General features: G+C 52.5%; 2 protein-coding genes across 3 annotated transcripts; both read right to left on the reverse strand.

The window, feature by feature from the left end:
• Positions 1 to 1,868: 1,868 nt before the first annotated feature.
• Positions 1,869 to 7,548, reverse strand: CFP (complement factor properdin). Its single transcript, XM_080795045.1, has 9 exons — positions 7,419 to 7,548; positions 7,185 to 7,335; positions 5,556 to 5,731; positions 4,932 to 5,102; positions 4,617 to 4,808; positions 4,246 to 4,419; positions 3,848 to 4,039; positions 3,585 to 3,696; positions 1,869 to 2,139 (listed from the first exon to the last, which is right to left on the reverse strand). Exons 1-9 carry the CDS (start codon positions 7,477 to 7,479, stop codon positions 1,974 to 1,976), a joined length of 1,395 nt encoding a protein of 464 aa, XP_080651171.1. The 5' UTR covers positions 7,480 to 7,548; the 3' UTR covers positions 1,869 to 1,973.
• A 4,376-nt stretch (positions 7,549 to 11,924) lies between these two features.
• ELK1 (ETS transcription factor ELK1) lies at positions 11,925 to 26,526 on the reverse strand. Of its 2 annotated transcripts, XM_080795044.1 has the most exons (6): positions 26,395 to 26,526; positions 18,102 to 18,375; positions 15,216 to 15,665; positions 14,140 to 14,586; positions 13,385 to 13,486; positions 11,925 to 13,299 (listed from the first exon to the last, which is right to left on the reverse strand). In XM_080795044.1, exons 2-6 carry the CDS (start codon positions 18,309 to 18,311, stop codon positions 13,201 to 13,203), a joined length of 1,308 nt encoding a protein of 435 aa, XP_080651170.1. In that variant the 5' UTR covers positions 18,312 to 18,375; positions 26,395 to 26,526; the 3' UTR covers positions 11,925 to 13,200. The 2 variants fall into 2 exon arrangements, with proteins under 2 accessions (XP_080651170.1, XP_080651169.1); XM_080795043.1 differs by lacking the exon at positions 26,395 to 26,526 and having other exon boundaries at positions 18,102 to 19,061.
• Positions 26,527 to 26,761: the final 235 nt, after the last annotated feature.

The following is a 26,761-nucleotide window of genomic DNA, read 5'->3' on the forward strand; positions in this document are numbered from 1 at the left end:
TCTGTCTCCAGAATGCCTCTTCTCAGGGCTCCTATTCCCATGTTTCTAGGACTCATGGCCCCCAGCATCGTTCCCTTTCTCCAGGTGGCTCGGTTTCCAGAAATTAATGTTTTGGAGATTGTTTTGCAGAAGAATGAGGATTCCTCTTAGGAGTGTCTCAGCTCTCTGATGCAGAGGTAGGGCTTCTCTGCACTGTCTCCATCTTCTCTAGCAGGAGTGAACAAATAGAAGGGGCTCCAGGAATGATTTTCTTTGTTGTGCATTGGTGAACCATGACTCTCAAACACACACCCTTGACATATGTTTGTAATCAGTATTGTACCCACGTTTATAACTCACACACATATATGTCCATGACACCTCAACGCACATGTACATGTGGGCACATACACACACACACACCTATAACTCAGATTGTTATGGCACACACATGGGTGTAACTTTACACGCACTCCACATACACTCAATGCATCCTTAATTCTTGCACAGACCTATCAGTCTGCATATCACACATACACAAAGATATGTTTCATGATGCCCAAAGTTCCACTGTCTTATAGACACGTACCTCTCATACCCTCTAGTAGGCAACCAGAGTCACTCCCTTTCAGCTCGTTCTTCCCAAGATGACCCAAAAGTCCACTTTGTCTTTACTTCAACCCATCAACTGACCTATTTTATGGGGGGAATCGACCCAGAGAAGTGAGCACCCTGACAGAATCCAGGTGCCACTCATCTCCCAACTGAACCCTTCCACAGAGGGGTCCCTCCTCTCACACCACACATCATGCTTCAAATGTCCAGCCTGCTACCTTTCTGTGCCTCAGTTTACTCCTCTATAAATGGGAATAATGATAATAGCGACCCTCGTAGGCTTATTGTGGAGTAAATGAATTCATGCTGTGCGACCTAAAACACTACCAGGCACACAGTAAGTACTCTCTAAGTATTAGCTAATACCATAACTATGATGATTCTTGTGATTTGTCTCATCATGAGGGGCTAAGCGTTCAGTAAATGCTAATTAGTGCAGCACTGAATGAGCAAATGCTAACAGCATTAGTGTCTGGGTTTGTTCCCTTCACTGTGGAGACACGTGCTGTTCTGACTCCTCTATTCTCCATGAGGTCCAGCGCTATTGTTAGTATACAGTAGGCGTTGATAAGTGTTGAAAAAAATGTTCAACGAAAGGATCGCATATTCTGAGTTTGTTCCCTCGCTCACATGTCCTCTCCTTCTATCAGTCCTCCTCCATCCCAGATGCCCAGACTTAGTCCTAGTATACAGTAGACGCTATAAAATGTTGAATGAATGCACAAATACTAAAGGAATCTGTGCCTGGGTTTGTCTCAGGGGCCCCTTCTGGCAGGTGCTGACTCTGGCTTCTCTTCGCTCCCGCCCCAGCTCAGAGCACCTCACAGGCACTTCCTCGGTCCACCCCCGGCAGACCGCCACCCCCATTTCGGTCTCCGCTAATTGCGGCATTGGATCTGGGCTGTTGGGAGTGGGTGGGTGCAGGTGTTCGCGCGGCTGGGTGCCAACCCCAGCCACGCCTCTGCCGCCTCTGCTCGGTGCCTGATTGATGCGGAACCCGCCAGCCAAGGGGCTCTGGCGGGTGGGAACCTAGGCATGCCGGCCAATCAGAAAGTGCCCGCCAGGGCGAGTAGCCAACCAGAAAACCTGTAACCCGGAGTTCTGCAGAGGGACGTGCTGGGCCCCCAGCGACGCTGCGCAAAGGGTGGGGGTGGGGGAGGCAGACCCTGGAGCTAAGGCAGCGGCACAGGGACTGATACTCCACTTCACTTCTGCCAAACTATGACCACAGTGGAAAATACTGTTTTCCACAACAAGCCAGTGTGACCCTGCTTGTGCTGTACCCTTTGGCCTAGAAGATGCTATTGCCCCACTCCTGGGGAAGTGGCCCATTTATTGAGGTCTGGGAGGGCAGGGTGTCAGAGTGGGAGAGGGAGGTGTTAGAGCTTCTCATCCGCAGGATCTTGGCAGGCAGGCACGTGTAGACATGGCCGTTCCTCCTCCACCACCAACCTCTGCCCCTGCAGAGGTTCGCACCGCGGAAATGGTGTCCCCCAGAAGGTCACGTTCTTCTCACCCTGACCTTCGACCACGGTAATGGTGGGCCTGGGGCAATAGAGGGGGAATGGAAGGGAGAAACTCAGGGAAGGCAAGAATGCATTCGACAAACTCTTATTGAGTGCCTACTGTGTCCAACACTATTTGTTAGCTATGAGATACTGGGCAATTTCTTTATCTTCCCTGTACTCATCTGGAAAATGGGAATAATTGGACGAATAATAAGACCCAGCTTACTGGGCTAAGTGAGGATAAGCGAGTTCATTTTGGTCAAGTGCTCAGGGTGGTGTCTGGTACACAGTAAGTACTCAATAAATGCTAGTAATTGTTATTAGTTAACAAGAGCTACCTTCTCCTACCTCCAAATTCCTTTACATCTCTCCCTATTGCCCACTGGGGAAAAAAAAACAAAACAAAACCAAATGTCTTGCCCTGGTATTCGAGGCCTTATTTTGGGGCCCACATGCCTGCCCCAAGCCAATCTTTCTCTCTTCCACTCTATCCAGACTTAGTCCCACATCCAGAATGGTCTGTGCCTGGCTTGTTCCTCCCACGAGACAAGCATTCCATTCATTCACTCTCACCCCCGTTCCCTCAATCAAATCCATTCATTTCTCTACTCTGTCAAGTGCTTCCTGCCTCCACTCAACACCTCTAACTCCTCTTCAGGACCCACTAGAAACCCCAGAGCTGGAGACTATTTCCCAGATGGCAGGCCTTCCGTGAGCTGAAAATCTCCCACTTCATCTAGCGGCTTGACGTATGTGGAAATAAAGAAGGGAGGAGTGAGTGTTTTTCCGCTAACACCTGGGCCGCCAGGAAACCAGCTTTGGGAAATGGTCACCAGGGTCCAGGACTCTGCTCACACAGTCTTGACACTGGGAATGCCTTTCCTGACCCCTTCCTGCAGGGTGAGACCTGATCAGCTTCCTGGCTCCGGGGCAGGGTGTCAGCCCCTTTTCCCTGTACCAACTGCTCCGCATCTGCCTTCTGGCAGGGCCCTGCCGACTAGGAGCCCTCAGGGAACCCACAGGACCTGGGTTCTCTGTGTCTGCAACTGTCGCGGAAAAGGCCTCAAGCATCTTGGGGTGGTGAGACGTTGAGTGAGATGCGGGGGGACTGAAGGAATGAGTAAGCGGACCAAGGCCTGAGTGACCGAAGGAGCAAATGGAAGTGTGGGTAACCGAGAGGGCTGAGTGCATGGTCGCAGGAAGGACTGAGTGAGTGGCCGTGTTGGCTGAGGGACTGAATGAGAGACTTCTGGAAGGGCACAGAGGCCACCCGTTCTCCCCTCAGGAGCCCCTTTCTCGGCTGCTTCTTTAGTGTCTCTCCTCTTGGGCAGGAGGGAGATGAATGATACTTGTCAAGGCAGGCACCTTAGACCCAGTGGCGGATGTCCTGGTTGTGGGGAGCTGAGCTGACTCTCCCACCCTCACTGCTCACATATGGATCTCGTGACCCCCTTTCTGGGCACGTTCTGCCCCTTGACTCACGCGAAGTTGGGGAGCTCGGCCGTGCAGCGGCGCTGGCGGGTGCGGACGGGGTTGGGTCCGCACGGAGGCATGCACAGTCCCCAAGAACTCCACTCCGACCACGAGCCTTTCACTGCAATGAGTCAGAGTGAGAGGTCTCAGTGGAGTGGTGAGAGGGAGACGGAGAGAGGTGGCAGGGATGCGGGGTCCAAGGGAGAGGCAGAGGGCCCCCCCACTACACAGGCTGCCCCATCCTCACAGTGGAGTCTGTGGGGGGCACTCACATCTACAGCGCTGGATGTCATAGCAATGACGGATGTCTTGCTGTTCCCCGGGGCACCGCCGGCCACCAAAATTACGGCCCTTGCAACTCCTCCAGCGTGACTGCTGGCCCGGGATCTCCATACAGTTTATACTGCCTATGCTCCTACGGGTGCAGGGGCTCCACTCCTCCCAGGAGCTCCACTCTCCATCCACTGCAGAGACAGGGAGCCAGTGAGGGGATCTGGAGGAAGGAATGACGACTGGCGGAAGGGGCAACAGTGAGGAGAGGTGGGGGCCAAGGCATTGGGGCTGGGAATGGGGGCATTTGAGGCAGGAACAAGGCATCAGCAGTGGGAACAGGGCAGCAGGGGTGGGTGAGGGGCTTAGGCACAGAGACGGCACATCTCGAGCTACTGACCAGGGCAGGACACGGCTGTGTTGCAGATGTGGGCTCGAGTGGCCTCACCAGCACAGGGGAGGCCCCCATGCTGGGGCACAGGGTGATCACACTTCCGGCTTTCCAGGGTCTGGCCCAGGCCACAGGTCACAGGACAGGAGGTCACGGGACCCCATGCCCCCCAGCCCCCAGCCACTGTGGGGGTGGGGGATAGGTGTGAGAAGAAAGGCCACCTCCATCCCCCACCCCCCTCAGCCCCTAGACCCTTGAGGCAGACTGCCCCAAACTGAAGGGTTCCATGGTCACATGCTTGAAGATCTCTGTCCCCTGAGACAGCAGAGCATCTGTGCCCAAATCGAAAACAGAGTGTCAGAGGCCTCATCCCTGTGTACCTGGGCAGGGTGGCAGGCTGGAGCAGGGCCGGGTTTCATGCTCTGACCCTGGGCATGGCTTCCCAGGAGGCTCCTTGGAGGGCTCAGGTGCAGAACACGTTCGGCTTCGTCTCTGGGTAGGCGCTCTGGGTCCACCATTGCAGGACCCCGAGCAGGGGCCCCAGGGACCCCAAGCGGCCCATGCCCCATGTACTGTAGTGGGATAGGGGGTGTGGGGAGACACCAAGTATGGTCACAGTGTGGAAGTTCCTGGAAGTTCCCTGCCGTAACCCCCCAGACCTGTCCCCGGTCCCCGCATCAGTGGCCTTCACTCACTAGGGCAGACCTGCTCGGTATCACAGGCCTCAGACTCCTGTGGTGTTCCTGGGCAGTGGCCCCCACACTTGGGGGCAGGTTGATTACATGCTCGCTGACGGGTCCGGGTCCCTTTGGAACAGGTGACAGAGCAAGGCGTCCAGGGCTCCCAGTTGGACCAGCCACCCATCTCTGTGGGAGAGAAGAGAGGGGACAGGAGGGAAGTGGGGCCATCATTCAGGGGTCCTTGCTTCCTTGTGTGCCCCACATCCTCTGCCACACACAATCCACCACCATTGCCTTCCCGCTGGTCCTATTGCTTCAGCCCTCACCACAGACCATCCGCCCTCCTCCGGACAGTGAGAGGGATCTGTCACACCTGGAGTCAGATCACATCTCTCCTCTGCCCGCCAGCACCCAGTAAAAGCCAGTGTCCTCACCATGGCCCACAAGGATGGGGGGTAGGGGGTAGGGGGCCTCTCCTTGGACCTTGCCTCCCACAGCTCTCCTCCAGCCACACCGACCTCTTCCTCAGCACTTTGCAAACGTCAGGCGGCGCTGTCCTACCCTCTGGGCCCCTGCCCTGACTGCGTTCCCAGGGCCAGCCAACCGACAGTGCTCAGCCTCCTCGCTGAGCCTCCTCACCAGGACAGCACGGCCGGTCCTCGCAGGCCTGCAGCTGCCACTCCAGGGTCCCGGGCTCCACCTTCTCGGCACACTGCCCACCGTGGCCTATGCAGCGCCGGTGCCGCAACTGGGATCCCTCGGTGCAGGTCACCGAGCAGGGGGCCCATGCAGACCACGGGGACCATCGTGGGAGCCTGTCGAGGGGAGCGCACGAGTGCTACCCTAGCCTGAGCTGGCCGGGGCGGGGGAGGGGGCGGTGTACGGGACTGCGGGGTGAGGGCAGGCATAGGCATAGGCGGATGTGCAGGATAAATGCACGTGGAATGGATTGATCAGAGCACCTACCCCTCAGGGATGCTGGGGATCGAACGGGAAGAGGAGGGCACACAGTAAGTACTTAATAATACCACTGACCCTCATGATCGGGGACCTGGAACCCTTTGAAGTCCCCCAAGTCTAGTGCCGGACATGCAGTAAGCAAATGTAGGACTAAGGGCCCAGAACTGCTTCAGAAACCTACCAGGCCACCACCATGCTTGGTAGCTGGCAAATGGAAACTTCTTAATAGGAGCCATGGTCCCAGTGAGCTTAGAGACCCCGTCAGGGATACCCCAGGTCTGGGGCACCTGGGGCGGCGGGAGGTGGGTGTCTCAGTCAGTTGAGCGACCAACTCTTGATTTTGGCTCGGGTCATGATCTCAGGGTCGTGAGATGGAGTCCCGCATCAGGCTCCACACTGAAGCGTGTGGAACTCTCCCTCTGCCCCTCCTCCTGCTCTCTCTCAAGAAAAAAAACTTAAGAGAAATACTCCAGGGGTGCGTGGGTGGCTCAGTGGGTTAAGCCTCTGCCTTCGGCTCAGGCTCAGGTCATAATCCCAGGGTCCTGGGATCGAGCCCCACATCGGGCTCTCTGCTCAGCAGGGAGCCTGCTTCCTCCTCTCTCTGCCTGCCTCTCTGCCTACTTGTGATCTCTGTCTGTCAAATACATAAATAAAATCTTTAAAAAAATTTAAAAAAAGAAGAGAAATACTCCAGATCTCTCCCCGGCTCCATGCACGGCATAATACTAAATAGCTGTCGACTGTTGACCTTACTAGGGGCCCAGGGCTGCCTTCCAAAACCCTCAAGCTCCCCACTCCCATGGTGTACCTGGGATATATGCTAAGCTGTGGGAAAACGTGTCTGGCATACAGTAAGGGCTCATTACATGTAGGCTGGCATCATGATTAGGAGCCTAAAGCCACCCTCAGAAATCCTCCAGCTACCCCTGACCTCTGCAATGCTTCCAGTAGGCAGGAGGGGCTCAGTAAATGTAAGTTATGGCAGTGGTTCTCAAGCTGGGGTGACTCTGCCCCGGAGCAGGGTGGGGGCATTTGACAATATCTGGAGGATTTTGGCTGTCACCATCAGTTGGGGGGAGTTGCTCCTGGCGTCTAATGGGAGGCCAGGGATGCTGCAAAACACGGGCTTTGCAAAGCACAGGTCAGGCCCCCACAACAAAGAATTTTCTGGCCCTCAATGTCAGTAGAGCCAAGGCTGAGAAACCCCAAGCTCTGGTCGCAATCAGAGACTTGGAGTCACCCTTGGAAACTCCAGAGAAGGAGAGAGCCCAATTCTGGGTGGCCCTTGTACCCCAGGCTCCCCCTCACCTGCATGCCTGACAAAGCTTGCTGCCGGGCTCCTGGAAGCCATAGGCAGGGTTGAGACAGCAGTCTTTCACACTGACACCTCCCCCCAGGAGGCCCTTGCACAAGCCGGAGGACTCCTCATACTTGGTGTAGCAGAATACGGTGGCTGAGCCTGGAATAGGGTGGGGGGGGCACGGTCAGCGGTGTGATGGGTCCCTGCGCCCCTGCGGGCCAGCTGGACCCTCCTGCACTCACCTGTGGCCGGCAGCAGGATGAGCAGCAGCAGCAGCTGAGGAACGTGTCCCCGTATGCCCATGTCGAGTACTGCCACCCTACTGGGGAGGAGGCCTGGCTTTGTACAGGGTGACCTGGCTCTGGGATCCGTGGCAAAGAGGAACTGGACCAGGAGGAAGTGGGCGGGTAAAGGGCAGCTGGGAGTGGAGGGGGCGGGGGAGGCGGGGGCGGGGATGCGGAGGGCGCCATGCAGGGTCCCAGCAGTTCCGACTTCTCTACTGGCACCTTTGCCCTGAAGCCTCCTGCCCCCCACCAACTTCCTGTCTCACTCCTGGTCCGATCTTGCTTGTCACTGTATCCCCAGCAAACACGCCCTGCCCACCAAATATTTAGCACTCAATCAGTGTCCCCTGGGCACATTCTTACTGAGAGGAGATGGAGCATAAACTTCCCAGCTGTGTGACCTTGGGCAAGTCGCTTGAACCTCACTGAGCCTCAATTACCGCCCCCCCCCGGAAATGCGGTCTCTACCACAACGATGGGGTCAACCTCACAAGGGTGAAAGGAGCTCAGTGCGGTGCTCCTGACTGAGTGGGGCAGGCAGCGAGATCACTGCTTCATCCCCTTTCCTGAAAGTGAGGTTGCCTGCGGTCATCGGTCATCGAGGGCAGGGGAGGTCAGCAGCGGGGGAAGTGAGAAGGGGAACTGAAAAGAGTGTGGGGAGAGGGTTTGAGAGTGAATTGGGGATATCGGCTGTCACAGGGCTCCTGCTGGGAACCCCCCCCCCAACACACTGGCCTGGAGGAGGGAATCAGCTTGGCTGTGTTCTTTCAGAGTAACTGGGGATAGGAGACAACCCCCCACCCCCACCCCAAGCCTACAGCAGTTTGTTGCAAAGATTGGAAGTTTAAGATTTTTTTAAAGTCCTCAGAACAGTGCCTGGCATGCAGTAGGTGCTGTGTGTTAAATACCTTCATTCAACACTTGCTAAGCCCCTACTGGGTGTCAGATGCTGTTCCTGGCACTGGACGGAGCAGAGGGTAAGACGGTCAGAAATCCTGGCCCTCGAGGGGCTTATGCTCTAAAAGAGACAGACACAGAATGTCCCCTCTCTCAAGAAGCCTTCCCCAGCTACCCTTTTTGTATGGGACCCCTGTCACTCTGTAGTGCAGGGGCTCTCAAACCTTAGTGTGCCTCAGAATCACCTGGAAGGTATGAACAATCACAGAGTGCTGCCCCCAACCCCCGTTTCTGATTCTGTAGGTCTGGGGCGCGACACGAGAATGTACATTTCTAACAGGCTCCTAGGGGACGCTGCTGCTGCTGGTCTGGGAGACACACTTCAAGAGCCACTCTAGCCATCGACACCTCTTATTCTTCGTAGACGTCATCTGTAAAGATGATGCTAAGTGCTCCTTCTTTTACTGTTCAGTCCTCTTTAGCCCCTTTCCATGCAGGTAAAACCAAGCTCCATGGACCCACTCTTATCTTTTTTTTTTTCCTTTTTTTTAAAGTAATCTCTACACCAAACATAAGGCTCGAACTCACAACCCCCGAGATCCAGAGTTGCACGCTCTTCCGACTGAGCCAGCCAGGAGCCCCCTCTTTTCTTGTTTCTTATTAGCCCTGATGAGTGGAACTCCAGAGCTCACTTTAAAACCAGGAATCTCTTTAATGAACAAAAAGGAGTCAAAGAAAGTTAGGAAGGCAAGGTCTTGTTTCCTCTGCGTTCGTGGAGGGTGAGGTACTGTTCTGCAAATTAGCCCAGAGTAATAGACTTTGATTTGGTCAGGTTGTTAAAAGAGAATTTTCTCAAGAATGTTGGTCTGTCGTTACGGGGCGATAAGGTGTGTTGACATCTGTATCCATTACACATGTACTGTTTCCTGATCAGACAGGTGTGTTTTTGGAAGTACGCTTTGAACAAAGGGGCTTTGTTAAGATTCCAAGACTTTAGACCTCAGCGCTGTGTTATCCTGTGGAAAGAAATTTCCCCAGAAACCTGTGATTCCAGTTGGCTGTTTTTTCTAATCACTGGTTGCCCTGGTAATAATGTTATAATCAATACTTCCTTTGCACCTAAACGGTATACCCCGAGAACTCCCCGTGGGAAGAGAACTGTTGGCACTTTCTTTCCCTATGTTTGCGCAATGAAATGACTGCAGCTTTCTTATCTAAACAGCATGAGCCAAGTCTTTTCTCATGAAATTATTGCACTGATGATGACATACTTATCTGTTTCTTGTCCATTGGCCTCACTAAAACACCTGCTTGCTAAAGGGCAGGGGTTTGTGTCTGGTTTGGTAACTGCTGGGTCTGCCAGGCTCAATAAACAAGCACTGGACGGATAAACCACTCGTCAAAATTCTAGAGAGATTCCGATGCGTGCGACAAAGAGTCTGGATTGGAGGTAAAAAATGTGGGCATCACCGGTGGGGGGATTAAGTTGTGTCTCAACTGCTGGGACTGGACCAGGAAGAGAATCCTAGGTGAAGCCCTGGGAAACTCCAGAATTTCAAATTTTGGAGAACTGGGAGAGGACAGTACAGGGGATGGAGGAGGAGAGACCAATGGAGGAAGTGGATTTTTTTTCCCATGCCTGGCACACTTGATTTGTGGTCTCTCATACAGTCTCATTTGGTCTTGGTCATTTTCTGTTACTTTTCTTCCTTAACACAGTTACACACACAATTCTGGACCTGCAGCCTCTACCAGGAGGCTTAGGAACAGGCTCACATACATACTCAGTCCCACAGCCTCTTGGACTGGCCCTTAGTCACACGCTCGTGGTCATTTTCTCTGTCATGAATTCCTGGTCTCCTACTAATAGTGTCACACACACACACACACACTCTCGTCTTAACAGCCTCCCTCATTCAGCCATGATCACCAACATCTCTTACCAGTTTCTTACAGGCACACAAATGCAGTCACGCCTTTAGATGTTTTTACCACTCAGTCCCTGATTTACAGCCCCTGCTGGTCTCTCGGGAACTTTCTCACACACGAACTCAATCACCACCTCTCCTACTCCTTCTCACCCAGGCCCCCATCTCGCACACCCACAGTCCCTGGTGGAAGCTAAGATGCACACGCACACACCATCACACAGCACCTCTGATGCTGCTTCGGTCACCTCATCTCACATCTCAAGGGGCATGCGGCACACCCAGGCCTCATTTATGGCCTCTAAGTGTCTTGCAGAGACGTTCACACACACCCCCACACAACCAATCTCTCGGCCACTGCCTCAGTCGCCCATTCACCAGCATCATCACTTTTCCTTGGTCAGCCTCTGCCATCTGTGGTCACTAATTCCCAAGTGCTCTGAGGCTCTCAAAGTGTCACACAGTCTTTACGGCTGGCCTTGGTCCTTTATGCCATCGTTTCCTCAGCAGCAACACTTGAACACGAGTAGGGCCTCACCCACTTCTCCCACACACCAATCCCCCCAATCCCAGGGTCTTGTCTTCTCTGTTCTTCCCACACATAAGGCGTCCTACTGAAGTCCCTCATGACATGTTTCGCATACCTGCACACGTGCCCACACTGCTCGGCCGTTGGTTCTTCTCTCACATGGCACCATGCTCCTCCTTGGCTCTCACTCAGACACTTATGTGGTCTCTCATACTGTTTCGGTCACTCGGCCTTGCCATCCTTTTCTCTCATGCTGTCCCAGTCCCTGAACCTCTGGGCCAGACTGGAGTAGTAACTGTAACCAATCTGCCACTGGTCTCGGGTACACACACACACACACACACACGCTTACAGCCTCATGCTCCCCCTGTCAGAGCCAATTTTTCTTCAGTTTCTCACACAGTCTTTGCCAGTCTCACATGAACGGTGTTCACACACATGGTCACGCATTCTTGGATCTTGGGCCTCACAGCCATTTTCTCTCACACAAACAGCTCTTTTCCACAAGGCTTCCAGGACCTCAGTCGCTACGACAGCCTTGCACGAAGTTTCACACACCATCCATCTCCCAAACGTAGTCACCTGCTTATTTACAGGCAACCTTCTCGCTGGCACCCAGTCCCTGACCATCTATCTCCGCCACACCTTCATGCCCATATGGGCTCACACGTTGTTCTGGTCACTCAGTCTGTCTTGCTCACCACCATCAGCCTGTCAGACGGTGTCAGGGGTGCCGTTCCCGCTACCTGTGCCTAAACGGGACGTCCCGCGTACCTCCAGACTCTTGAACCTTAATCTGCACTCGGTCTCACAGTGATTTTTCGGGCACAGGGCCATAATTTCTTACATAGGCCTGGTGTGATTTGTGGTTACAGCTGCCACTCACAAACACACGCGACTTCACACACACACACACACGCGCGCGATCGTAGCTTTCCACACCTTCTCTCTTCTTCACATGCTGGGGCTACCAATCTGCAGTCTCCCATGCACGCGGTCACGCTCTCTCTCACAGTCAATTTCACACCCTCGCTGCCCTTCACAGAAGCTCACGCCTGTCACAGTCAGTCCCAATGGCTTCGGGGGAAAAAAGGCTAGCAGCCTCCAGCATCACCTTTAAAAATATATATTTACAGGAACAATTCCCCATTCTCTGGGACTCTTAGAAAAAAAAAAGATCCATTTTTGGGGAAGTAAAACAAACAGTGGAGACAGGTGTAGCACCGTCCCCCAAATCACCAACCCCCAGGTCCCCAGGCCCGGGCTGGGCCGGTGCTGACAAGAGGGAGCCCAGGAGTCCTGTGAACCCACCCTCTCCAGCCTGGAATTCAGATAGGACAGGACTTATGTCCCCCATTCCTCCCTCCCAACTCCAGGGACACTTAAAGGGTCCTTTGTACCCGCCCGCAGGAAATTGGGGGGCTGGGAGGGAGGGAGCTGAAAATACACGTTTGGTATCAAAAATAAACACTTGGGGGTGGCAGGAAGATTCCCCCCCCCAATCCCTTCCTTCCCACCCACCCCATCTCAGATATAGGAAGAGATGCTTTCCTCTCCCCTATTGAAAAGCCCTGTTTAAAAATAGATTATACTATCAAAATGGCAAGGGGTGGGGGACAAGGAGACCTGGAGTACTGGCTGGAGGGGTCCCCCAGACGGGAACCAGCTCCCCAAAAAAACCCTCCATTGGGAGGTAACAGGCAGGACCCCAGGAGTTTGGCAGACACAGGAATGGCTTCTCGGGGGGAGAACAAAAGGGGCATTCCTCCCTGGCCGAAAAGGTGGTATCTGAGAGAAAGGCTGGGGGGGTGGAAATTCCTACTTCAAGGGTGTGAGTCTTTCCTTGGCCAAGATTCCCAACCTGCTGAACAGCACAAATGCTTCCTGGGCCGTTGGGTGTGGCCAGGAATAATAAACAACAACAAGCTACCTTTTCCACTCACACCCCAAAATGGAGACAGGGCTCCCTCAGCTTCCCAAGGGCCGGCTGAGAAATAAATAAAGAAAGGTCCTTCTCAAGCCAGACCCCGATTGTCTCATCTTGGGGAGAAAATATGGAGATGGGGGAGATGTCCTCACCAACCCCTCAAAAGGGTTGGGCCAGGCTCCTCTCAGTGGCCTTCAAAAAATAAATAAATAAACCGTCCCCACCACTGCTGTAGGAGACGTGTAAGGGCGGCCACTAGGGAACTGACCAAGAAGAGAGAAGTTGTATGTTTCCTGTGGAAGGGTTACTAAAAGATCTTTCCTAAGAATCCCTACCCCACCACAACTAGAGCACAAGTCTGTCAGCTGAACTATGTTTCTCCTTGAGACGGCTGGCTGGAGAGAAGTTCAGGGCCATGGATGGAGTGACCCCAGAAGGGGGTGGTGGTGGTGGTGGTAATCATGGCTTCTGGGGCCCTGGGGAGAGCACCACGGGGGTTGAGAGGCCATCCACGCTGATGGAAGGGATGTGCACCTGGGCGCTGCCACTGGACGGAAACTGGGGACAGAAATAGGGAAAGATCACGCATGGGGACCATGCTGGGGTCTCTCACCCTCTCCGAGATGGGGGAAGGGGATCCTACCTGGAAGGAGAGCTTGGCTGGGCTACGGGGTGCAATGGGACTCAGGGTGCTCCAGAAGTGAATGCTGGGGGGCAGCGAGCTGGGCGTCAGCAGCACCGGGGTCTGCGGGGAAGGGGTGGTTGGAGCTCAAGTGAGTAGAGAGCAGGTGTGGGAAGATGGAAGGAACTTGGCTCCAGTCCCACCAGATTTCCCACTCAGCCTTCTGAGCTCACTCTCCCAAAGTGTACAGGCTTACCCCCTGACTGTAAGATCAAGCCCATGACACCTCTCCAATGTTACAGACAACCCCTCCCAGGTCCTGAGAGCCCACCTCCAGCTTCACTGGGCGAGACCTACAAGACCCCATCCGCATGTTGTTCTCAAACCTCACACGTCACCATCCCAACAGCTTAGGATCTACCTCCAACTCTTATATCCCACCAACCCATATACCTCACAGGAAACCCACTAAGGAAATCCCAGCCCCAAAAGCCCCACGCAGGATCCCCAAGCCATGCCCCAACCCAGAAAAGTTTTGCCCTGCCCAAGGCCTCTCAGTCCCCGCCCACAAAACCCCCCAGACCTGCCCATCATTCCAAAAGCCCATCCTTTGCCCTGGCACCAGAGACCAGCTTCTCCCTCCCCGTTAATCAAGCCCTGTCCCTCCAGCCAATGGCACTCGGAGGCTCCACCCTCCCGCTCACCCAGAGATGACCGCACTGGCCCTTGCAGTCTAGCTCCTCCCTTGCCCGCCCCACCTCTTCACAGGCACTCACCAATGTGTGCGTAGGTAGCAGGGACGGGGTCAGCGCTGGCCCCGGTGCCTGCAGCCCAGAGCCAGTTCCCGATCCTGGAGTCCGTTCGGGTCCTGGCCCACCCAGCAAGCTGGGGCTGAGTGGGAGCTCCAGGTCCCGGGGCTTCCGGCCCTTCTGAGGCTGGGCAATCTCTGTGCTGGAAGCAGTGGAAGCCGGGAGGCCGCCCACCGGCGCTGCAGTCTCCATGACGACCGTGGGCAGCCGGGCTGGCACGCCCTCCGCAGGAGGGACTTCCGGCCCGGCCTTAGCGGCTTCCTGTACAAACCCCGCCTCCCCACCGACTGCGACTTCCAACTCTTCCTTGGGCCCGTCCACTTTCACTTCTGGGGGCAGTGGCCTGCCCGACCCGGGCTCCACATTCAGCTCTTCTGATTTAGGGTTCTGGGCCTCGGGTGGGGTCAGGATGACCTGGGAGAGGAGGTGGGGCGGGCAGAGGGGGCGCGTAAGGATTGCTGGGCTAATGAAGCCAAGGACTTGTCTTGGAAGGACTTGTCCTTCGTACGGGGCGGGGCATGACTACACATCAAGACAGGTCCACCAGCAGGACGTGACGCTTTGCCGAGGATGTGAGGCTGCTTCTGGGGAGGCTTTTCTCTGCGGGACAGGGCTTCCCCTAAGGGTGGGCCTCTTGGGGATACTGCCCTCATTCATGAAAGCAGTGGTTCTCAAAATTTTGCTTTAGGGGCTAGCAGCATATGCCTCATCTGGAAACTAGTTTTAAAAAAAATTCTCGTGCTTGTCCCCTGATCCACAGAATCAGAAACTTTAGGGGTGGTGGATGGGCCCCAGAAATCTGTCGTTTCAAAAGCCCTCCAGGTGATTCTGATGAATGCTAAGCTGAGAGAACCTATGCATTAAACAAATACGTTCTTAGTACTTGCATGGCTATCCTCCCCAACCCTTTCTCCCAGGGAACTTGTGTGTCCCTCCTTCCATGGTATCTAAATAGAATGTCTATGTCCCTTCTGCCAGCAGCCCTCCTCATCTGGGAATTGTATACCCGCCCTCCTACTGAATTTCCATCTTCCAGTCCTTACCTGCAGAGGGAGGCCAGCCTCCTCAGCCTCCAGGCAGGCCTCCAAGGGGCTGGGACTGGTGCTCCTGCTCCCAGACGGGGGCACTGCTGCTCCCGAAGGGGTGGTGTTGGGGAGCACAGAGGCAGGCCGAGGATGAGGGGGCGGCTGTGGCTGTGGCTGCAAGGACTGGATGGTGAAGGTAGAGTAGAGGCCTGAGCGCATGTACTCATTCCGGCTGCTGCGCGCCAAGCCCCCGGGGCCCGCCATTCCTGCACCCTTGGGTGTGCCTGGTTTCCCAGAGGCTGTGTCCCCGGGGGCAGCATGTACAGCAGTGGGGGCCACATTTGCCACAGCAGAGGTGACAGACACCTCAGGCTGGGGCGGGCAGTCCTCAGTGGAGCACCTCGCGACTTCAGGGTAGGACACAAACTTGTAGACGAACTTCTGGCCGCTCACTTTGCGGATGATGTTCTGGGAAGGAAGCAGACAGGATAAAGGGCCTTAGAATTCTGAGAGGGCCGCAGTGGAGGGAGGGTATGGAAGAGGGGGTGGAGGGGTGTCTCCTAGGGTCTTTCTTGCCCCTCTCCTGGCTTTTTACATATACACCATTCCACTAACACATCTGCCCCCAAGTAGGCACCCCCCCAGCCCACTTCTCACCCACATCTTTCCCAATTTGGGGGCTTCTCTCTTCCCCATTGTGATTCCCCTGTCTTGTAGTTTTCCCAGTTTCTCCCCTTTCCCTCTTCTCCCTTCCACAACTCTTTCTTTAGTCTACTGCCCTTCCCTCCATGTCTCCTTCCCATCCATCCCTCTCCAGGTCTTCCCGTCACTCTTCATCTCCAACTGTTCAGTACCCCCACTCCCTCCTCAGAGACACACACCCACACCCTGTAGCACCTCTCCACAAGAGGCCCCACCTAGGGGAACCAGTGCAGGGACAGGCTTTCCTCCTGGCTCCTGGAACCCGGAGAGTCTGTGGGCTAACAGGGCCAGGCCTTGGGGGTGGCTGCCAGGACAGCTGGGGAGTGTGGCTGATGCAGTAAGACAGGAAAATGTAGTAACTGATGTAAATACTGGAAGAGACTAAATTAATAGAGAAGAATGTAGCAGTGAATTATTAATAAAGAGGATTATTTAAAGCTATCGATAGAGAGGTAGAACAGGGCAAGGTCACTAGGGAGGACAGGCTGAAGAGCCTCATTCTTTTTTGTTTTGGGGCTTTTTCTGAGTTGTCATAATTTATTTCTGGACTTAGCTGTAACTGAGGAGCCTCATTCTTAATACTGTGGTACAGGTTTAAGGGGTGCCTGGGTGGCTCAGGTCATGATCCCGGGGTCCGGGGATCGAGCCCTGCATTGGGCTCTCTGCTCAGTGGGGAGTTGGCTTCCTCCTCTCTCTCTGGCCCCCACCCCGCTCATGTGCGCTCGCACTCACACACTCTCTCCGCCCCCCTCACTTGCTCACTCTCTCAAATAAAGAAATAACATCTTCAAAAACGTTAAAAAATATTGTGGTACAGGTTTAAGCTAAGGCAATTAGAAAACGAAGTGACTGACAGCAACCAGACAGGAGCATTAAAATACTGGTATAAGTACTGGAGGGAATCTCAAGGCTGGCTGGGTAGATCGCAGACCATGTCTGAGATATTTCAGGGTAGGTCTGGACAGTCTCAAGAATGCTGTGGTGGTTTCAGGGCACAGAATGAGGTGGCCTCAATATTGTTTTGGTGGTTTCAGCTAAAGGAATAAAATATGAGAATGGAATAAATGCTATGATTTACAGTGTGCAGCATAGGTCCAGGACTGTTCTGGGGGACAAAAGGCATCTGGGGGGCACCAGGGCACCCTAGAGACATCTTAATGCTGGTCAGGTATGTCACAGGGTGGGTTTTTGTTTCTCAGAAAATGAATGAAAAGGGAATATTCATTAATATTGCTTTGGAAGTTTCGGATAAAGAAGAAAATGAAATAACTGGTTTATTGTGAGGAATAGGAAATCCAGCACTTGTCTAAGAATCTGAGAGGATGAGGAAAATGTAAAATTTTAGCTATAGGCATAAGAGGATAAAATAATAAAAGCTGGGGTGGGGTGGGCCAGTGTTGCTTTGGGAATGCATGAGAATGGAGTGTGGAGCTGGCATTATACATGTTGTTCTGGAGGTTTGAGAAGAAAAGAACTGACAAAAGCGTTCACAATCCTAGAGGATGAGATAAGGAAAAGTTAGTATAATATTGCCATGGACGTTATGATGCTAGGAATAAGATTATTCTGGAATTCTTATTCTGGAATAAGAGCAGATTATGAAATAACTGAGGAGTCCAGGACTGGTCCAGTTCCAGGAGACAGGATAAGGAAGTCATTATTATACTGTTTTCCAAATGTTTAGCTATAGGAATAAGGCAAGAAAATGAAAAGTTGTGTGGGGGGTAGTGGAACAGCATGAACTTGGGGACCTCAGAAAAGGGGTAAGTAGGGGTATTAGTATTACTATGAAGGTTTCAGCCTTAAAGTAGTAAGACAGAGAAAATACCTTAGACTGGGGTGCCTGGGTGGCTCAGTTGGCTAAGCAACTGCCTTTGGCTCGGGTCAGGATCCCAGGGTCCTGGGATCGAGCCCCATGTCAGGCTCCCTGCTCAATGGGGAAGTCTGCTTCTCCCCCTCCCCCTGCTCATGCTCTTTCTCTCACTTACTCTCTTTCTTTCAAATAAATAAAGAAAAGAAAAGAAAAAGAAAATACCTGAGATAAATATTTGGGGTGCCCAACATTGGTCTGAGAGTATGAGAGGGTAGGGTAAAAAATAGTAAATTCTGTTTTCCAAGTTATAGCTATGACAATTAAGACAGGGAAACGAAATAACCGATATAAATGTCGGCAGCTTCCAGTCCTGGTCCCAGAGGCCTTACCTTGTCATAGTAGTAACGCAGGGCCCGGCTGAGCTTGTCGTAATTCATGTTGGTCTTGTTCTTACGCAGCCCCCACAGCCGGGCCACCTCCTCAGCATCCACCAGCTTGAACTCACCGCCATCCCGTGAGGTCCACGAGATGATGTGGCCGTTTCCCTGCTCTCTCAGCAGCTGCAGCAGAAACTGCCACAGCGTCACAGAGGGGTCCATCGCTGGCGGAGTGCTCACGCCATCCCAGGGGTACCTGGAGGGCAGATGGCTCAGAGCTGAGAGGCTGTGAACACAGGAGGCGACCAAGGTCAGCAGGAGGAGGAGTCCTTTCTTTCCATCTTGTCTCCGCTTCTGTTCCCAAAGCACCATCATTCCCTAAACACCCTCAGACTAAATTCTATGTGCCCTCAGCCTGGCTTTGGACGACTCCCCAGAAGGAGACTTCTGGGGACAAGAGGATGGTGTGAATGTAGTTTGCATGTGAGACAAACGTGAATTTTGGGGGGCCAGAGGTCACACTGTGGTAGGCAAAATAATGGCCCTCTCAGAAACGTCCACATCCTAATCCCTGGAACCTATATGTTATGTTATGTCCATGGCAAAAGGAACTTCGCAGGTGAACTTAAGGTTCCTGTAGTTTCCTCATATCTGCAGGGGATACGTTTCAAGACCCCCAGTGGATGCCTGAAACTGTGGACAGTACCAAACCCTATATATAACTATGTTTCTTCCTATACATATACACACAATAAAGTGTAATTTATAAATCAGGCACGATAAGAGATTAACAATAACTAATACTAAAATAGAACAATGATGGCAATATACTAGAATAAAAGTTCTGTGAATGTGCTCTCCCAATATCTCATTGTTCTGTACTCACCCTCTGTGATGATGTGAGATGATTAAATACTCGTATAACGAGATGAGGTAATGACGTAGGCACTGAGACACAGTGTTAGGCTACCACTGACCTTCTGATGACAGGTCAGGAGGACCATCTTCTGCTTGACTGCAGGTAACTGAAACCGCGGAAAGCAAAGCTGTGGATGGGGGGGTACTACTGTACAGAACTTAGGGAGATTGTTCTGGATTATGTGAGTGAGCTGAATCTAATCACAGGAACTCTTACTAAAAAAAGCAAGAGGCAGAAAGAGAGCTCTGAGAGCTGCAATGACAGAAGAGGCAGGAGAGATTCAAAGCATGAGAGAGACTTGACCTGCCATTTACTGGCTTTGAAGATGGAAGAATGAGGCTCAAGCTGGGGGAATATGGTGGCTTCAAAAAGGTGGGAACGACCTTCAGCTGATTATCAGTAAGGAAACAAGGACCTTAATCTTATAACCTCAACAAACTGAATACTGCCAGCAGCTTGCATGAGCAGGAACCAGATCCTGCCCTGGAGCCTCCAGAAAGGAATGCAGCCCCGCCCATACCTGGGTTTCAGCCTGGTGAGGCTGGGCTGGACTTTTGACCTCTGGAGTGCCAAGATAATAATTTGCATTGCTTTAAGCAGTTCGATTTGCAATAATTTGTTATAGCAGGAATAGAAAACTAGCATAGTTTCCCTCACCTGAACGTTTTCATTTGCAACCTCTGCCACATTAAATATCAAGTTTTCCAGGAGGTTCCTTCTGCCAGCCCCTTCTGCCAGCACCTCGTTCATGCCCTGCAGGGCTGCTCTCTTCTCTCTAGAAGTCTTCCCCATCATTCCAGTCCCAGCCACAGGAGCCTGGCCTTTCTGAAGCTTTCCTGAAACTCAATGCCTGCTTTCTTCTGTCAACTTTGCACTCCTTGGGCCTGTTGCTGTCCCTTTGGGTCCTCCTTCTTGGTAACAGCAATAACTAACATTTGCTGAGTTCATAATGCTTGGCTGGTATTGTTCCAATCAGGCAATATGGCCTACCAGACAATCACTCAGGCTCTAGAACCAGACTGCCAGGACTGGAATCCTTGTTCTGCTACTTATTAGCAGTGTGACCCTAGGCATATTCTCTCTCACTCTTTTTTTTTTCCCAAAGATTTTATTTATTTATTTGACAGAGAGAGAGAGAGAGAGAGACAGCGAGAGAGGGAACACAAACACGGGGAGTTGGAGAGGGAGAAGCAGGCTTCCCGCTGAGCAGGGAGCCCAATGCGGGGCTCGATCCCAGGACCCTACAATCATGACCTGAGCCGCAAGGCAGACACTTAATGGACTTAATCACCCAGGGGCCCAGACCCTGGGCATATTCTTTAACTTCTTTGTGCCTCAACTTTCCCATCTTTAAAATAGGGAAAATAACATGCTCACCTGTAAAATAGGGATACTAGTAATACCAAGTTCACAGAGTTATTCTACAGATTAGGTATCACATGCTTGGAGTATGATAAGCTTTTAATAGAATCTAGTTTCCAATTTGTTCATAATTCCTTATCTGCTATTCCAAAATCCCCCAAACTCTAAAAACAGAAAACTTCTTGGGGTGCCCGGGTGGTGCAGTCAGACAAGCACCTGACGCTTGGTTTTGGCTCAGGTCATGATCTCAGGGTCATGGGATCCAGCCCTGCATCGGGCTCTGGGCTCAGCGCAGAGTCTGCTTGGAGATTCTCACTCTTCTTCTCCCTCTGCCCTTCCCCCTGTGCACATATGAGCTTGCTCTCTCAAATAAATAAATCTTAAAAAAAAAAAAACCACAACCAAAAAACCCAAAAAACCAGAAAACTTCTTTATCACCCTTTGGGCAGCAAAACCAGATTGGAAATCAATGAAGTCCTTTCCGGTCTTTAGTGATCCTCACTTAGTGCTGACTGTTCCTACATTCTGCTACAGAAATCTGAATGTGGTTGATTACTGAGGGCGTTATGTAACATTTTGTATGTGCACCTTGCTACCTTTCTAAAATCTGAAAAATCTGAAATTCTGAAACACATCTGGCCCCAAGGGTTTTGGATAAGGGCATGCAGACCTGTACTGCTATTTTTATAGGTACTGACTCATGTATCTTTTATCACAACTCTGGGAAAGTAGGCGCTCTTTATCATTGGTAATTTACAGAGGAGGGAGCTGAGGTACAAAATGTCCAGATGACGTCCTATGGGCCATGGAGCCCAAATGGCACAGCCAGGATTTGGACCCCATGCAGTCAGATTCCCATTATCTAAGCATGTAAACTGTTAGGCTAAACTGCTCCGACGTTGTTCCCTCAGCACGTCCCCTCTCCCCAACCCCAAAACTGCCCTCTTCGCTAAATTGGAGGGTGAACTGGAAATGAACACGGAGCTTCCTATTCATTAAGGAACAAGCTTTCATCAATCGACTGTTCACGGGCTGGGACTGTTGGGTTAAGAATAAGACCTTTCAAACCAGGTTTTAAAGAACCATCCTTCATTCTTTAATCTGTAATGAAATATACAATATGATCAGCATGAGTCTCTCTTGTCTGAGCTCTTTTGAAGTTCAGGGCGGACACAGTTTTAGGCCATTATACAAGTCACAAAGCCATGAAAGTGTCCACATTTGAGAGTCCTGTCATCAGAGGCTTTACTGAGTTGACTTCAAAGACTTGCTTGTCTCAGAGGCACAGAGTCCAGTGTGACTCCTGGTGGCCAAGACGGGAAATGTTACCAGATCCTCTTCCAGTCGTGATCGGACCTACTAATTAAGGTAATATCTGATCGTTTGCTCCAAGCCTTGACAGCACACGGGGTTTCACGTTTTGTTTATCGTATTTCCCACGTGATCCCTCAGAAGAGGCCTAGTAATCTGCCTCACTCAGATGTGTTTACGTCTCTTTGTCTCATTCATTCAGCAACCATCTCTTGAGTGCTTACTGTGGGCTGGGGGCTGGGTGGGGATGCAGCAGTGAACAAAACAAAAATTCTCATCTCAGTGGGGAAGACAATTAAGGAAGAAGATAAATGAGTCAAAGAGTAAGTCAGATGGTGAGCTATGAAAAAAGGACTCAGGGAAGGAGCGGTTCTTTCTGAAAAGGGTAGTCAGGGGAGGGTAGGCCCTGAGCAGGCGACATTTGAGCAAACACCTAAATGAGGTGAGCGAGTCAGGTCAGCGATGACCCAGGGAACAGGGTGATCCAGGCAGAGGACACTGCTAGGGTGAATGACCCTGAGGCGGGAGCGCACAGGGCAGATCAGAGGAAGAGCAAGGAGTCAGGCAAGATCAGAGAGGAAGGAGTAAGGGTACAAAAAGTAGTAGCGAGGTGAGAAGAGAGGGGTTATGGGGGCCAGGCTGAGTGAGGCTTTTGTGGGCCCTGCCAGGACTCTGACTCTGAGAGAAGAGCCACATGAGGTCTGTGAACAGAGGGGCAACAGGCCGTGACCTGGACTTTAACTGGATCCTTCTGATTATAGTGAGGAGAACTGGCTGGAGGGCCTGACGAGGCTATGGCGACCGTCCAAGTGAGTGATGGCCACGGCTGCAGTGGAACTGGGGAGGGATGGCTGAGTTCTGGACAAAATGTGGAAACAGAGTGAGCGGGACTGGCTCATCAAACAGTATGGCGGCGGGGCGGCGGGGGGGGGGTCAGTTAGAGAGACGTCATCAAAGGTGATTCTAGGTGTGTGGCCTGAGTGCCTGGAAGGATGGAGCTGGGACCCTCTGAGATGGGAGCACAGCAGGAGAGCAGGGTTTGGGGCAAGATCAGGAGGTCAATTCTGGAGATCTCAGAGGCCTGTTAGACACCTACATGCATGCTATGAATAATGACGTGAATTTTGAAAATAGTCATACAACCCTTACTGTGTGTCACACACCGTTTTCATCATGTAACTCATGTAATCATCACAGCAACACCGTGGGGGTGGGCATTATTATGATCCTCCCATTTTCCAGAGGAGGAAATAGGCACAGACTTCAGTCACCTGCCCCATGTTATGCAGCTGGAAGTTTGCAGACTTGGGGTTCAAGCCCAGGCAGCCTGGCTGCAGGCAGTGGTCCCAGTGCTTTACAAGAGCAGCTCCTTATAAAGTGAGACAGAGAGGCAAGACCCTCGAGGGTTTCGGGGATGGTGTTTCCCATGGGGTGAGCAGGGATGGTTCCCCGAGGAAGTGTCATGCTGGCAGAGACCTCAAGGAGGGGAGGTAGCAAGCCACGTGAACATCTGTGGCAAGGGCCTTTGTATGAAGACTAAAGTGCCCATGAGCTTGGCACCCTGCATCATGGGTACTGTGAGTTCACCCAGTTCCCATCTCTGAGGACACGTAGATACCCCTCCCCCTTCTCACATCTGATGAACTCTATTATACGATCCTCAGGTTCTCCTATCTCCTGGGCAGAATGAATTCCTCCTCTGTGTGATCCAGTGTGCCAAATAAACCTGTCTGCTCTTGCAAAGCCCTTCTCTCTGGCTCTCTGGTCTCCTGCTCCTCTGCCCTGTTCTAGCTGTGTGACCTCGGGCGAGTTACTCAACCTCTCTGGGTCTGTTTCTGCATCTGCAAAATATCCTCCAAATATATGATTCGTAAAGGCTTTTGTGAGGATTAAGTGCCAATATATGTAAAGGACTTAGAAAAATATCTCTGGCATGTGGTAGACACTCAACAAATGTTAGCTCTCAGCTCATGTATTAGCTGTTTCCATCCCCCCACTCTCCAACCTTATGTATTACCATGGCCTACACCATCTGGCTCCCATCACCGCTCTAACCTTGTCTCCTGCCTGCCTCCCTCCCTCCACTCTGCCCCAGCCACACTGGCCTCCTCCGTTGTTTCTTGAATGCACTAGGCATAATCCCACCTCAGGGCCTTTGCACCAGCTGTTCCTTCTGCCCCTAGAACACTCTTCCCCTAGACTTGATGGCTTCCTCCCTGATTTCCTTCAGGCCTTAATTCAAGAGTCACCTTCTAAGGGAGGCCTGCCCAGTGCCTAAGATTTCAACCACCCCCATATTCTCTCCCTATCTTCCCTACTTCATTTTCCCCCTTAGCGCCTGTCTAACATACTATCTAATTTTACTTACTGTTTTATTTATATAGTCCATCTCCCCTACTTTTAGCAAACGTCTGCTCCACAAGGACAGGAATGTTTGCCTGTTCTGTTCCCTGCCGTATCCCCAGCACCTAGAAGAGTGCCTGGTACTCAGTAGGTGCTAAGTGTTTGCTGAATGAACAGTCCCAATTAGCTTCTTTAACTAGCTCTCATATGCCCTCTTCATCTCCATCTTCCCCCCAACCCTGATCTGTCTAAAATAATATTTTTCACATTCATTCATGTGATAAAGTCTTACTGGGCACCTACTATATACTAGGTATATCTACCCAGCAATAAATAAGTGGACAAGAAACTGTAAGCCCTCATGGGACTCCTATTCTAATGGGGAGGGCCAATAAACTGGTAAACTACACAATGTGTCTGATAGCGACCGAGGGCAAAGGGACCAGTCAAGCCAAGAAGGGATCTGAGGCCTGCTACATATGCAGCTTCAGATTGTCAGGGACAGGCTGACATCTGAACAGAGCTCTGAAAGGAATCATGCAAAGATCGGGGGTAGAGCGTTCCAGGCAGAAAACAGAGCCGAAGCAAAGGCCCTGAGGCTGGACTGCATCTGCTGCATCTGGGAATGAGTGAGGAGCTCAGTGTGGCTGGCATAGAGGTGGGAGGATAAGGTGCAGAAGGTGAGGTCAGGGAGGTGACTTATTTTATTAACTCCCAGCGATGCTTCACACTGGAGGGGGTTCTGGTTCTGATTCCTCCATTTTAGAATTGAGGAAGCGGAGGCAGAGAGAAAGTGGTTAAGTCACTCAGGTCATAAGCTGCTGTGATTGGGGGTGGATGGGTGCTCAGACAAGGTGTGGAATGGAGACAGCTCTGCAGTCCCAGGGAGAATGGCAAAAACAAAAGCTTGGAGATGGTAAGTAATTTGGTGTTTGAGGAGTGGGGTCTCAGGTGGGATGGGATTAAGTGAGGGAGGGGAGCCTCAAAAATTAGTCTGTGTTCTGAGGGGCAGCCTAACTGTGTACTTACTACACAGTAAGTGTACTTACTACTCAATAATGTATTGAACCCCCTATGCTGAAACTTTCCTGGGTACCTATCTCACAGGGTTGTGGTGAGGATTCAATGAGCTCACTGATACAAAGCTCTCTGCCAGGTACCTAGTAGGTACTCAGTAAACATTAGCTCCTAAGGGCATTATCACTCTCTGATGCACCCACTTATTGGAGGGAGGCAGACTGTCTTAGGGGTTAATGATGTATACGAGGGGGTGTATTCTAGAGTAAAAAAGCCCTGGGTTCAACAAGCACAAGGGAGGAGCCACTGATAAGGAGGGGGGGCAGGGAAGGCATGGACTGATCCATCACAAGGAAAAGAGGGGGAAAATAAAACCCCCTCCTGGAAGAGGGATTACAAAGCACACTGGACTCAGGGGAGGGCATGGGGGTGTGTGCCTGAATGCAAGCACATGGGTAGCAGGGAGGCCAATGAACAGATCCGCTGCAAAGGTGGGGGTGGGGGAGTGCAAAGGCTCATCTTATTTGGGGGGGGGTGCAAGGGGAGCAGAAAGGCATACTGACTGTACCACAGTAGATGGGGTGAAAAGCCATCACACAGACCAATTAAAAGGAGAAGAGAACGAGGCCATGGACTGGGCTACTGAAAATGGGGAGATAAAAAGCACTGATCTGACCCACTATTAAAAGGAAGGGAGAATCTCAGGGACTGGGGCAACAGCCAAAAAAAAAAAAAAAAAAAGGTTAGGGCAATGGGCTGATGACCAGGGGGATGTGAGTACAGGCAATTAGACGGGTCCACCCTAAAACAGAGTGTGTGATAAAACCGTGGACTAATGCGCTGGGGGACTGGAGGAGGCAGGTATACAACTTCACAGATTAACTCACTGCTAAAGGGGGTGGGGGGTGTACAACGCCATGGATTGATTCACTACAAGGAACAGGAGTGGTGGAACAAACAAGGCCACAGACGGGGCCCTTGAAAGTTAAGGACAGGAGAAAAACATTCAGATGCACCTCCTGTCAAGTAATCGGACAATGCTAGAGACTGCTCCCCTATAAGTGGGGGTGGGGGCAGGACCACGGACGAGTCCACTGTACAGTGGGGTGGGGAGAAAATACAAGCCCGCAGACCGATCCATTATAAAACAGGAAGGGGGGTCAGGCCACGGTCAGATCCACTACAAGGGGCGAAGGGAGGGGACAATACCACAGGCAGGTCCACCAGCCGTGGTGGCGGCGGTGGGCAGTCGAACACCAGCAGGCCACGGGCCAAGCCACATCCCTCGCGCGGGGGCGGGAAGGATACGTGGGGTCACGGACGGGCCCTCCACCCTCCAAGCCCCGGGCTCACCTGTGTGTAGCGCAGTGGCAGTATTGGCAGCTCCGGGGGGCGGGGGCTCCATGCGCCGCCCCACCGCCCCCCAGGCCCGGGCTCCGAGGCGGCGGCGGCGGCGGCGGCGGCGGCGGCGGCGGCGGCGGCGGCGGCGGCGGCGGCGGCGGCAGCACCTAGAAGCCGCCCCTGCGTTTCCTCACCGCTCACGTGGGCCTACGGGGGAGGAGCCGAGCATTCTGCCGCTCGTTGACTGGACAGAGCGCTTGGCTCGACCGCGAGGCTTCCAGGGTTGGGAGGCGGGTCCTGCCCCATAGAGCTGTGCCGTGATTGATCCAAGGGGAACTGATGGACCGCAGATGGCCGCTTGCATTCCGAGCGGGCGTGC

This window comes from Martes martes (assembly GCF_963455335.1).
Source record: "Martes martes genome assembly, chromosome: X".
Lineage (NCBI taxonomy): Eukaryota > Metazoa > Chordata > Mammalia > Carnivora > Mustelidae > Martes > Martes martes.